Source organism: Loxodonta africana, chromosome 26, assembly GCF_030014295.1.
Source record: "Loxodonta africana isolate mLoxAfr1 chromosome 26, mLoxAfr1.hap2, whole genome shotgun sequence".
In the NCBI taxonomy this organism is placed as follows: Eukaryota; Metazoa; Chordata; class Mammalia; order Proboscidea; family Elephantidae; genus Loxodonta; species Loxodonta africana.
The window spans coordinates 26815216-26826899 of record NC_087367.1 but is presented as its reverse complement, the minus strand read 5'-3'; the positions used below and the strand labels follow the sequence as shown (position 1 = coordinate 26826899).

Below are 11684 nucleotides of genomic sequence, written 5' to 3'. Positions count from 1 at the left end.
CTTGGACTTTTTACCCCTCAGTCTGCCTAAGAAATCGAAATAAAGGGAACACATTTCATACATTGCAGGTAAAATGAGCATTAAAATACTTTGCCTCTTCACAGTCAATAAAGATAACGTGTTATATATATAACACAATTAAAAATTATACAGATATTAAGCTGTGTGACTTTGGGTATAAACGTGTGCTCTTGAGTTAACGAACATCTGTTAACGTGGAACGGAGTTTCTTTCGATTATGAAAGCCAGTTGCTATATTTCTGTTTTATTTTTAAAAGAAAACATGATCCTTGATTGATTTAAAAACTGGCAACAACCTGAATGGGCATTCACAGGGGACTGATTAACTAGAGCTACCCCTGTATTAAAGAATCAGGTAGGTCTTAATGTTGTGACACAGAAAGAGCTCGAAGATCTAGGACATGCAGTTTCTCTAGTTATGATTCCATTTTTGTTGGAAGGAGAAAAGCTATATTTAAAGAAATACATATTAAAATAACAATTAAATAGAAGTAATTCATAAAAACTAATTTACTAGGTGAAGAATGGTCATTTTCTATTTTTTTTTTAGTATGTATACACGTTAAAAAAAAAAAAAAAAGCAAGCAAAGCATGTCCCAGAGGTTTAAAAACAGAGGTTTAATCACTATTAAATTTCCCAATCTGGAGGTGGGGTTGAGGGGTGGGGAGAGACATATTTTTTGATTGATTCACCCCAAATTCGTGGTATCTGAATTTTTTCTCATATGTATCTGTGAATTTTATAATTAAAAACAAAATTAGTGTATTTGAGGTGAGTAAGGTTATCAAGGAGGAATAATTTTCTAAATAGAGCTAATTTTGCCTCTAAATAATGTTAAAAATTTAATTCTATATGTATTTCTCATTTTTTGGTTCACAGAACTTTATTAATATTGGAAACATGGGCTTTCTCAGGAACTGTTATACTAGCAACATACATTTATAGGGGAGATTAACGGAAAAGAATATTAGCCATATGTCTTGGAACAAAAAGGCTTTATTGGAAGTTCCTTGGAGGAGCAAGGAGCTGTTACTTTTTATTGCTTCTTTTGCTTAACTGAGAACAGGACTAGCCTTCTGTATCTCACGCCAAACTAAGGAAGAGGAAACACTTGTTTTTCAAACGCTGTCCAGCCTTGGACCATTCCCAGCTACTCTTGGTCTGTTTCCATATTTCTTTTTTCAAAGACTTGGTTGGAAGAATTTTTGGAAGATGAAAATACTCACAGACGCAGCCTCCCTACCCCAAATAAGTATAGTTTTTATAATTAAGGATTAAGAATTAGGTAATGCCTTATATCTTAAAACCTAGAAAATTCATTTTGATATTAGGTGTTTAACTTCTCTAAATCTAAACTAGTAGTTGTACTAGTTGAATTTTTAGTGGTACTTCTGAAAAATTTATAGTTATAATTATTAAAAACTTTCATTCCAAGAAATGAAACCTCAGGTAATTTCCTTAAACTTAGTATAAAACCATAATACTGAGTTTTTTTTATTTTAGACAGATTTTTTTTAAAAAAAGCATTCTTAAATATAGCGTTAGTTCCATTTACAAATACAGTTTCCAAAATGGTTCTATTTCCAAGGCCTGGGTGAGTAACACAACCAAATAAAATTTTCTTTGGATACCTCTACTAGACATAGGCTCAGGGTTTCACATGGAAAAGTATATGGTGATATGGAAATACATTTTATTACCAAGTTTCTTTGAGGATATTTACAAAAAGTGGGATGTAACAAAAAATATAAAAATGTACTAAACAGTGTCATTATAGACTACTTTTTACATTATCAAATGTTTCTAGCAAACAAATATTTCTTATACAAATGACTTCAAGACAAAAAAAGGGTATGCAGGTTATACAGTATATTCTCAACTCCAAAGTATCTGACAGTGACTTTACAAATTTTTTAAGAAAACTTAAGCATTTAACATTAACAAAGAGTGCAATTAATTTCATGGCTTGTAAAGTTGGGTTATTTAAGTACAGCAAATGCACATCTTTCCAGTTAATTATCACCGTACGCAGTAAAGCCAGTAGGGTGCCAAGTGGCCCAGAATTACTCCATTCTGTGCACGTTGACGTAAAGAGATTAACTTTGGAGAAATCTGGAGGCGTCATCCTTTACCACATGGAAGATACACCTCTAAAACCTTTTTTTCCAAGTTAATTTGGTTTAATTTTTATAACTCCTACATAAGAACAAATTACTGAGAAACGCTGTGCCATGTGGCTGGGAGATGTTTATGTGTAGGCAGCACAGCATAATGGTTAAGAGGACTCTGCAGCCACACTGCTGGGGTTCAAATCCATATATTAACTGTGTGACCTCCGGCAAGCAGTTACTTAATTTCCCTGTGCCTCAATTTCCTTATCTGTAAGATGGGTTCATAATGTACTAAACCTCATGGCCGTTGTGAGGGTAATGAGTTTCAAACATGTAAAGGGCTTAGAATATAGGAGCACTGCATTGAAGTGTCTGCTATCATTTTCTCAAGGATATTTTTAGCTCTAGATAAGGAAGTAGCTTCAGTGATCCCTAAGGGCTCTCTAGTCTATACTGGAACTTTCATATACAGGAGCATTTTTTTCCTTCACTACCTCAAATTCAGTGGGCACTGACAGTTAACACTTTCATGGTTTTCACTTCACTGAATACATCCATACATATGGGATCTTCACAACCCCCTGTGAGGAAGGTAGAGGCCAGGATTTTTACCTTCATTTTACAGACTGAGGAACTCGAGGCTCAGACAGATTGTCTAAATAATGGAGCCAAGACTTAAACCCAGATTTTCTGACTCCAAATCTTTTGCTCTTTACGTTATACCTCTTGGAGTTAAAAAAGGTTTACAATGATTACTCAGGAATGATAAAACAAAAAGCCACTAGATTTCTTACAAATGGATGGTCCCAGATCTTAAACTTTTTGGAGGGAAAAGCTATTAGTAACCACTTTAAAGAGTTACGAATGAGTCTAATCTCATAAACTGTGTATAGAAAAAAATTTAGCTGGCTGCTGGAGCTGATGTAAAAAAAATGCTGGTTTCATTCTTTCATTTACTCTGCTGGTAATATGGCCCCATCCTTACAAACGTTCCTGCTCCAGCTTCCCACCCCCATGCTTCCAGTATCTGTAAAGTCTCCAACAGGTGAAGTGAAGTATAAAAGGATACGGTTGGCTTTTCTTTGCTTTAGCATTAACTGACCCTGTGCTGGCCTTATGTTTTGTGTGTATTTGACTTTCTCCCTCAAATTAACCAACCCAGTGTAAAGATAAACTGCATAATTAAGTTTCAGATCTGCACTCACTGAATGCTGAAATCCAACTGTGCATCTAGGGCGTCAGTGGGGACGTGAGCAGCAGCAAGGCTGAGCTCTGTCTGAGAAGACGTATTGAAGCACAGCACTTAGACCAGCAGTTCCCAATCCTAGCTTGGCAACATCACTTGCCCCAAATTATCTTAAAGGGTGTTAACAACACTCAAAAGATGACAAGTTTATTTGTAGAGCATACTCAGAGTTGCAACTCCAAGAAGTTAAGAATCAGTGTTTTGGAATCCTGATTGAGCAGAAAACAAAACAAAAGGTAAAACAGCCCCACCCTCCCTTTTCTAGGCATCTAAGAAGAGCTGCTCAATGCCTTTGTGATCAGTTACCCAGATGTCTGAAGTCCTTGTAACACTGGAGTCTTTCAGTGATCCCCTAAATGCAAATCTTACAGTATCCGACCTCACAGTTCTTGTATGCAGTAATTGGACCCTGGCTTTCCTTTTTTTTCCTTTTTAAATAATGTAAGAACAGGAAAGGGAAGATAAATTAAGTGCCACTATTGTACTAAGAGTAAGGGGGAAAAAAGTTATTGGTTATGTTATAAAAGTTTATAAAAAGCTTTGTCTTGATTCCATTATGGGTTTTATTACTCAGTTTCCCCTCCTGTACCTACTCACTATGCACTACTGTACTGGTGTCACCGATTCCTTATACTTCCTTGTGTCTTTGCATCCTTTCAGATGACAACCTATAAAGAACAACAGCTGTGCAGCCAAGTGTCAGTTCATAAATGAAATCCATCCTTACTGAAGTTAGCTCTTTGATACTTAAGGATCTTCTTCCATATCATCTGGATTGGGAGCCATGATGAAGTGCTTTGGGTATACAAGGTTGTTTGTGTATGCATATATTTCCCAGCGGGCATCATCGCTCTCATGTGTAATGTAACGTTCTCCAATTCGAGTTTCAAATTCTCGAAGGTCAAGCCAAGTCTGATAGTCCTAGGAAAAAATGAAGTGACTATGAACCATAAAAGAAACACACTGTCAACCTTTTTCTTTGCTTAGCACCCTGGTCAAATGATTGGTAACCCCTACTCATAAGTACTTGCTAGGCAATGAGTTTCATTTTTAATATTTTAGCTAATAATGTTTTTCAACTTCAGAGCCTCTAATGAAGAAAGTAACTACTTTATGAAATTAAAAGTAAATTGCCTCAGGCTTCTGAGGTGGCTAATAATAATCACTAAACCATTCTGTTCTATCCTTTGAGAGGTCTAAACTTTCCTCCTCAAAACAGGGGAAGTCGCTTGGGACCAACCATCAGGATAATTTAATAAAATCAGTGGGACTAACTATGATTGCATTTGTTTTGAAGTTAATTCTACCCCTTACTTTCAAATAGTGCTAAAGCTCTCCCTTTATTCTCAAGTTTGGGGAGTCCTCTTAATATATATCTATGCAATAACTTTTTGGGAGGAATTAAGCCAAACGTATTTTAAATGGTATGTCTGAGCTCCTCAACGCAAATATGAACCTTCCAGTGAACATTTAAGGAGCCCTTAAGTGCTTGGCTGCTAGCCAAAAGATCAGCAGTTCGAACCCACCAGCCTTTCTGTGGGAGAAAGGTGTGGCAGTCTGCTTTACCATAAAGATTACAGCCTTGGAACCCCTTCGGGGCAGTTCTATTCCGTCCTATAGGGTTGTTATGAGTTGGAATCGACTTGACGGCATTGGGTTTGGTTTTGGGTCTGAGTGGACACTTTAAAAGTAAAGTAAAATGTATGACGATAATATGTTCATCTTAGGTGAAATGAACACGTTAAGACTCTATATAAAGCTACATTATCACCTTCAGCTCATGGGAGTTCGACTGTCCATCAGTACCGCCTTTGAATGGTGTTCTGCAAAGCTTCTAGAGGCTCTGCCATAGTACAAATTAACCACTGAGAGTATTTTCATTATCCTAAGAAATGTATAGAATCTGTTGATCTTAGAGTGGTTTTTATAGGTAAGACAAATCACAATGAACTGTTCAAATGAGAAACTGACAGAGAGATATATACATTTTTTTTTACCTGTAGCCAGGGATGACTAAGAGATTTGTCAACACTGTAACGTTTTCTCATCTTCACCTGAAGTAGGTTGTTTATCAAATCAATTGCTAAGGGAAAAGATAAAATTAGATACATGAATTTGGGTATATGGGCCACCCCAAACCTATGACTATCTGGTAGGCAGTTCAATCATGTTATGACCCATAAATGCTTATTAAATTCACAGTGTACCTGTCAAGTGTTCATTGTATCAAGGAGACAGTACAGAGCAGGTTAAAAGCATGGATTCTGGAGCCAGGGTGCCTGGTTGAGTTCTGGTTCTGCCACTTAATATCCATGTGATATTAGCTTAGTTACTGAATTACATTATGCCTCAGTTTCCTCATCTATAATATGAAGTTGTTGTGAGGACTAAATCAGTTTATATGTAAAGGCCTTAGAACTATGCTTAGCTGTAAGTGCTAAGTAAGTGTTAACTGTTACAATTTCGAGATGAATAAAACAGACCCTCTGATTTCAGGCTGACTGACCACCCCTCCCCACCCACAACACCATGTTGCACGCTCACCCCTGGTTTGGTCTAGAAGACCAGTCACACTGGGATCACAACAGAGGGTCCCAGACAGAGCAGGAGAAAAGCACAGAAAAATAAAATTCACAAAAAAGACCAGACTTACTGGTCGGACAGATGCTGGAGGAACTCCCGAGACTATGGCCCTAAGACACCCTTCTGACCTGGAACTGAAGCCATTCCTGGAGACCACCTTCCAGCCAATCAAAAGACAAACCCATAAACAGTAACACCCAAGAGGAATGTGCTTCTAAGAACAATCAATTATACACAATCAGAACCGTAGTATTTGCCCAAAAGCAAAGATGAGAAGGCAGGAAGGGGTAGAAAATAAGGGTAAGAGTTAATGGGGAACCCGGGATGGAAATGGGGAGAGTACTGACACATTGTGGGAAATGAAGCCAAGGCCATGCGATACTTTATGTACAAACTATCAAATGGGAATCTAATATGCTCTGTAAACACGCATGTAATGCACAATTAAAAATTGAAGTGTACACTTTAAAACGGGTACATTTTTAATTGCATGTCATTTATACCTCAATACAGTTGATTTGAAAAGGTAAAAAAAAAAAAAAAAAAAATCCCCAGTCATTGCCTTGCTTCTATAAATGAAGCTGGACTTAGGTGCTGTCACCGGAAGTTCACACTCAGCAGGTTTTAACAAACAGGTTCAGGGTGTTTTGGTGTTTGTGGTGAGATCCTGGCACTGCTTATGTAGTTATTTGGGGAAATGGATCAACTGCACACTGACTATATTGCCTTATGTAATGATAACATTTGAAGTACTGATAACCTCTCTAAGGCCTAAACCCAAGGATGGGCTGAATAAAAGATTTTTACCATATGAGGCCTACTTCTCTTCTAGGCACTACCAAACTAGCAAAGATTTTCCATAAGCACTTCAGCAATTAATTTCTCTGTGCTTTTTTCCTTTATCTGTGACCACCATGTGCATCAGAAGCATCTGGAATGTTTATTTAAAATGTACATTCCTGGGTCCCACTCCAACTGCTGAATCTGCATCGGTGAGATACGGTTGGGTTTTTCTTCTTTCAAAAAACTCACCAAGTGATTCTGGTGTTAAGACGCCTGCCTGTAAGACCACACTGCCCTAGGAGCTGAGGTGACCATGGTGACATCAGAGAACGCTACACAGGGTCTCTCCTCACCAGGAAGCCTGCTGTTGTCTTAACATGTTGTTCCTCAAACTTTACTCAGTTTTAACGGACCATTAATCAAGGGCTGGTTAAATCCAGGTGGGGTATTCCCTAGTCGTGGTTTTATTAAATTCTGTGGGACTATTAAATAAAGTTTTAAGTGATATTCTCTTCCTATCAACATCACTAAAGAAGGCCAATCAAAATTTTCTAGATGGGTATAGAACCAGAGATTGGAAACACAAACGTCTTCACCAGGCAGCACAAGCAAATTACGAAGCTTCCCACTAGGGGGGTACAGGGAGATGGGAACTAACTGGGGAGTGTCTGCTGCATGTGAAAGCTCATTCTAGGCACAAAGAGCCCGAGGTACAGGTTTCCAGGCAGGGAGCTTACAATCTAGTTGTGAAGATAAAAAAATAATTACAAAAAAAAGATTAAATACTTAAGAAAAAAATGCTGAACTATTGGAATAGATAGATTTTATACAGTTTAAAGGGAAGGGTAGTCAGGGACGATTAAAAAAGACGAGTCACAAATTAAAGGGAAGGGGTTCTTGAAGGTTTTGAAGGATTTCAACAGAGAGGAGGAAGGGCTGTAGGCAGGAGACAGGCCTGAGCAAAACGTAGAGCAGAGTTCTGAGGAGCGGACAAGGTAAGGTTTGTGTCCGGGGTGATGCGAGACACATAAACTTGGGCAGATCACGGAGACTGATGCAACGTGGCCAAAGGGAAGTCAAAACGTTTGGGAGCAGAATCAGACAAAAGTAGCATTTCCTAAAGATGGATGACAATGGGGACTGTGAAGGACCAGAAAAGAGTCTTAACAAGTAGGACAGTTAAAAAGACATTTTAGTAGCCTTAAAGTGAGGTGTGTGAGGCATGGGATTTGTGCTATGCTGGCAACTATAAGAAAGAAACAGATGCTGTAAGAGGCAGAGTGCTCAGAAATCAGCGACTCGGTAAATCTGGAAGATGACTGGGAGATAGTAAAAAAAAGTCAGAAGAGACAGGCTGATTTGGGAGCCCAAAGAGCATTTTCAGACTAAAGGCCACAGAGCCGAACAATTTTCTTACCTTCACCAGAAATTTCTCTCCATGGATTTGGTGGGTACATAAATGCAGCATTTTGGATTTGGTCATTTATATCTTCATCTTCATTAAAAGGAAACGTGCCACTGAGGCTCACATAGACAATGACTCCCACTGACCACATGTCCAGAGAGCGGTTGTAGCCTTTGCTTCTAAGAACTTCTGGTGCCAAGTATGCTGGTGTTCCCACCACAGACCTCCTGAAGGACTTCTCACCAATGATGCGGGCAAAACCAAAGTCACACAGCTTCACCTGGAGACCAGAGGAGGGTATTAAGTTTATAAATGGATATAAACATTAAATTTAAAAATCATTTCAACACACTTGCCAACTCTATTAATTTCTGAATGCCAAACGATTATAGATAGGGAAATTGTAAAATACTTCTTTCCCAAAAGGCGGTACATTTGTAAACTTGAGATCCATTACACCTTCAGTAAGAAGAGCTTTCCTAGTGCTTACTTGAAATGAACTCTTGAATTCTAGCTTCCAGAATGCTAAATACCAGACTGGTATTACAAGTGTTCAAAGTTTATTGTTTGAGTTTTTTTGGGTTGAAATGGAGGGTGCTGGTCTCTGATATTTGGCTTATAAAGAGATTGCTATTGTCTGTGAACAGGAATTAGGTGTTTCATTTCTGAATCCTCCGTGGCCTCACAGGCCCTGGACACATAAAGGAGCTCAATAAATGTTTGCTGAATGAAATATAAGTTACAATATTAAAAAGTCATTTATTTAGCTGAGTACTAGATTATCTTCCCAAAGACTATAAATTGGCAAGAGAATGAAATTGAGGTGTATTAAGGATAATTATTAATCTGGACAGTACAAGAGTAACATTGGAGATTGCTCAAATGAATAAGAGTAACGGTTTTCTATGACTATGGAACAAATTATTGCTAAGTACAGGTTTAGATGAGAAAAAAGTTCTCTGGCCAGTCACTGCTACGTCTTCCTCTCAGGGAGAGCTGTGACGTGATGAGTCTGGCCAAGTTCGGGACACTTATCTTGCTGCTGATCTCCTAGCAGAGTTTCAGATTTTGGTGATTAATGACTGCATTCATGCTGAACCAGCAAATGCCGAGTACTTTCTAGAGGAAATGCCCTGACTCACAAGCTTCTACAGAAAAAGCATTAAGATAAATTGAGAGAGAAAGGATTTGGCCTATATGAAACAGTGGTACAAGTTAGTGGCTAGAGAACAAAGAGATGAAGGCATATTTAAACAATGCTTGCTATTTCTGACACACGGTTTTATGAATAATACTTGCTCTGTGTCATTACTGAATTTGTCTATTTCTCTATTTGAGTCTTTGAGAGTAAAACTGTCCATGAAGAAATGTGAACAAACTCTTTTTCTGGTTAAATCCCAGGTGTTGGCTAACATCTTGATAAACTGAAGATAACTTGGCAGTTTGGCAACTGAATAAGAACTGTGGCCCTGGCTAGCACTTGATAAAAAATGAGTATCAAGTAAATAACATTATATTCTCTTTTTCCTAAAGGGAACAATGTGGATCATGGGAGTGGGAGTTGGCAAGTTGGAGTTATACTCTTAGCTGTAGGGTTTATGTCCTTTGCCTATATTACTTTTAAGATCAAATGAGATAGTACATGGAAACACTTATTTAAACACTGCACCAACTGTTAGTGAACCATTTTTAACCTCACAATGACAGGGAATCACTTTTAACCACAAGCAGTATAAAAGAAGGAATATGATTACTACTTTAAAAGTAAGAGTTTAATAATTTTTTTTTAAATACATCTTTTTCTTTGGAAGATAATTTGAGCTGTATTTACAAGAAAGAGTCATTTGTTGTCCTTATTCTAGCCATTTATCTAGTTACATGTTTCTACTGTACATAAGTAGTTTGGACGCAGATATTCTAACTGAATGGAGGATTCATCAGTGGTCATTATGAAAAAGTCACAGATACCACAGATAAACTCCTCAGGTCTGTTGTTTCAAACTCTGGGCCAGGATCCATTTAGCAGGTTTTGAAATCAATTTAGTGGATTAGATAAAGAGTTTTTAAAAATTAATTGAAGGAAAAAAAAACCCAGAGTGTATTGCACTAAGCCAGGACACACACACGGTATCATCATATGTGTATAAGCACTGGTAACGATGGTAAACGTATTTCTTATGTAGGTGTTGGTGAAAATGTTTGAAATACAGAACTCTAAAGAGGAAAAGAAGTTGGCTGCCTGCCTCAACCTAAATCTAGCATCTCGCATCTCAGGGCTACCCTTCAGTTTGTTTTATTTAACGCGGAATTCGTCCTGAGCACCAGCCCAAACCAAGGTTGCCAACTGCCCTCACATTCATCACCAAGTCGTGGGGAGAGGTGAACTGCAAAGAGCCTGTGTGCAAGAGTCACTCCTTGAGATCTGGTTCAGTCTACAAAAATTCTTAATGAAAATAATGTGATTAATAAAGTAGGAATTCAAATTATTCAGGGTATTAACACTCTACTGGCAGTAACGCATTATAGTAGAAGGTGTGGCTAGGACCACGGGAACCTTCACAGGCTGAAAACTTGTAAGATGACATGCATTTTAAACCTGCAGTACTTAGTACAATATTTTTCATTGTGAGGGGACTTCGTAAATGTGTTAGACAGGTGTTTAAAATGATTCTTCAAAAGGCAGTATCTCACCTGAGGAAATGGCTCTGCCGATGCAAGCAGCACGTTTTCTGGCTTTAGATCACAATGCACAATATTCTTAAAATGTAGATTCCTCAAAGCAACAAGTATCTGTTATTGAAGAAACAGATTTTTTTCAATGCCTGGACCAACTGGAGCTAAAGCCCAATTTGGCTCCTTGAACACTGTAATAGTTTGAAAAGGTCACTATAGTTCATCAAGATTTAACTAAAAGTGTTATTTTGTTCTTCAAGGTTAGTAATTCCCACCATATCCCAGTATGTAAAAGCACTTCTATTTAATTAACTTAGTTTTTATTCTGTAATTTCAAAATAGAGTTAGAATACCTGTGTGACCATGAATTTAGTAATTCGTTCTGGAAGCCGACTTTTCTCGCTGGACAGAATCATTTCCAACATATCTCCATGCAACTTTTCCATTACTACAAAGACTCGTTCTGGGGTTTCAAACATACACTCCAGGTTTACAATCCCAGGATGGTGCAAATTCTGAAGAGTGTAGCAAGATATTTATATGACCGACTCAGGAAGAAAAACAGCTTTACTGTGCAAACGTCTGACATTGCGCTACAACTGACTGGATGGAATACATAGCACAAAAAGATAACAGCTTAGAAAAAATAAAAGCAAACAAGGTCATTACCAGCAACAGAAGGCTCACGGAGTCTGATGTTTTGTGTACTGGGAAGCGGTGCACTGAGGGAAAGGATGTCTTCCTAGGCTGATTACATAATTGCTCCCTTTCCATTACTGCTGCTTTTTCATCTTTTTCATCTAGCTGACACTGCTCTAATTTTATGCTAATGGACTGCCCTTACTTGGGCACCAATTGTCA

General features: G+C 38.0%; 1 protein-coding gene across 2 annotated transcripts in view; it reads right to left on the bottom strand.

Moving 5' to 3' along the window:
* Positions 1-637: 637 nt before the first annotated feature.
* PRKD3 (protein kinase D3) overlaps positions 638-11684 on the bottom strand; it is a 106385-nt gene continuing 95338 nt past the window's right edge. Inside the window, exons 15-19 of one of the 2 annotated variants that reach the window (XM_064277191.1) lie at positions 11177-11338; positions 10842-10940; positions 8163-8430; positions 5377-5462; positions 638-4300 (exon numbers count right to left, since the gene is read on the bottom strand). In XM_064277191.1, coding sequence (XP_064133261.1) covers positions 4127-4300; positions 5377-5462; positions 8163-8430; positions 10842-10940; positions 11177-11338 — 789 coding nt within the window. In that variant the 3' untranslated portion in view covers positions 638-4126. The remainder of the gene's footprint in view (positions 4301-5376; positions 5463-8162; positions 8431-10841; positions 10941-11176; positions 11339-11684) is intronic. The other variant, XM_003416077.4, reaches the window with a different exon arrangement.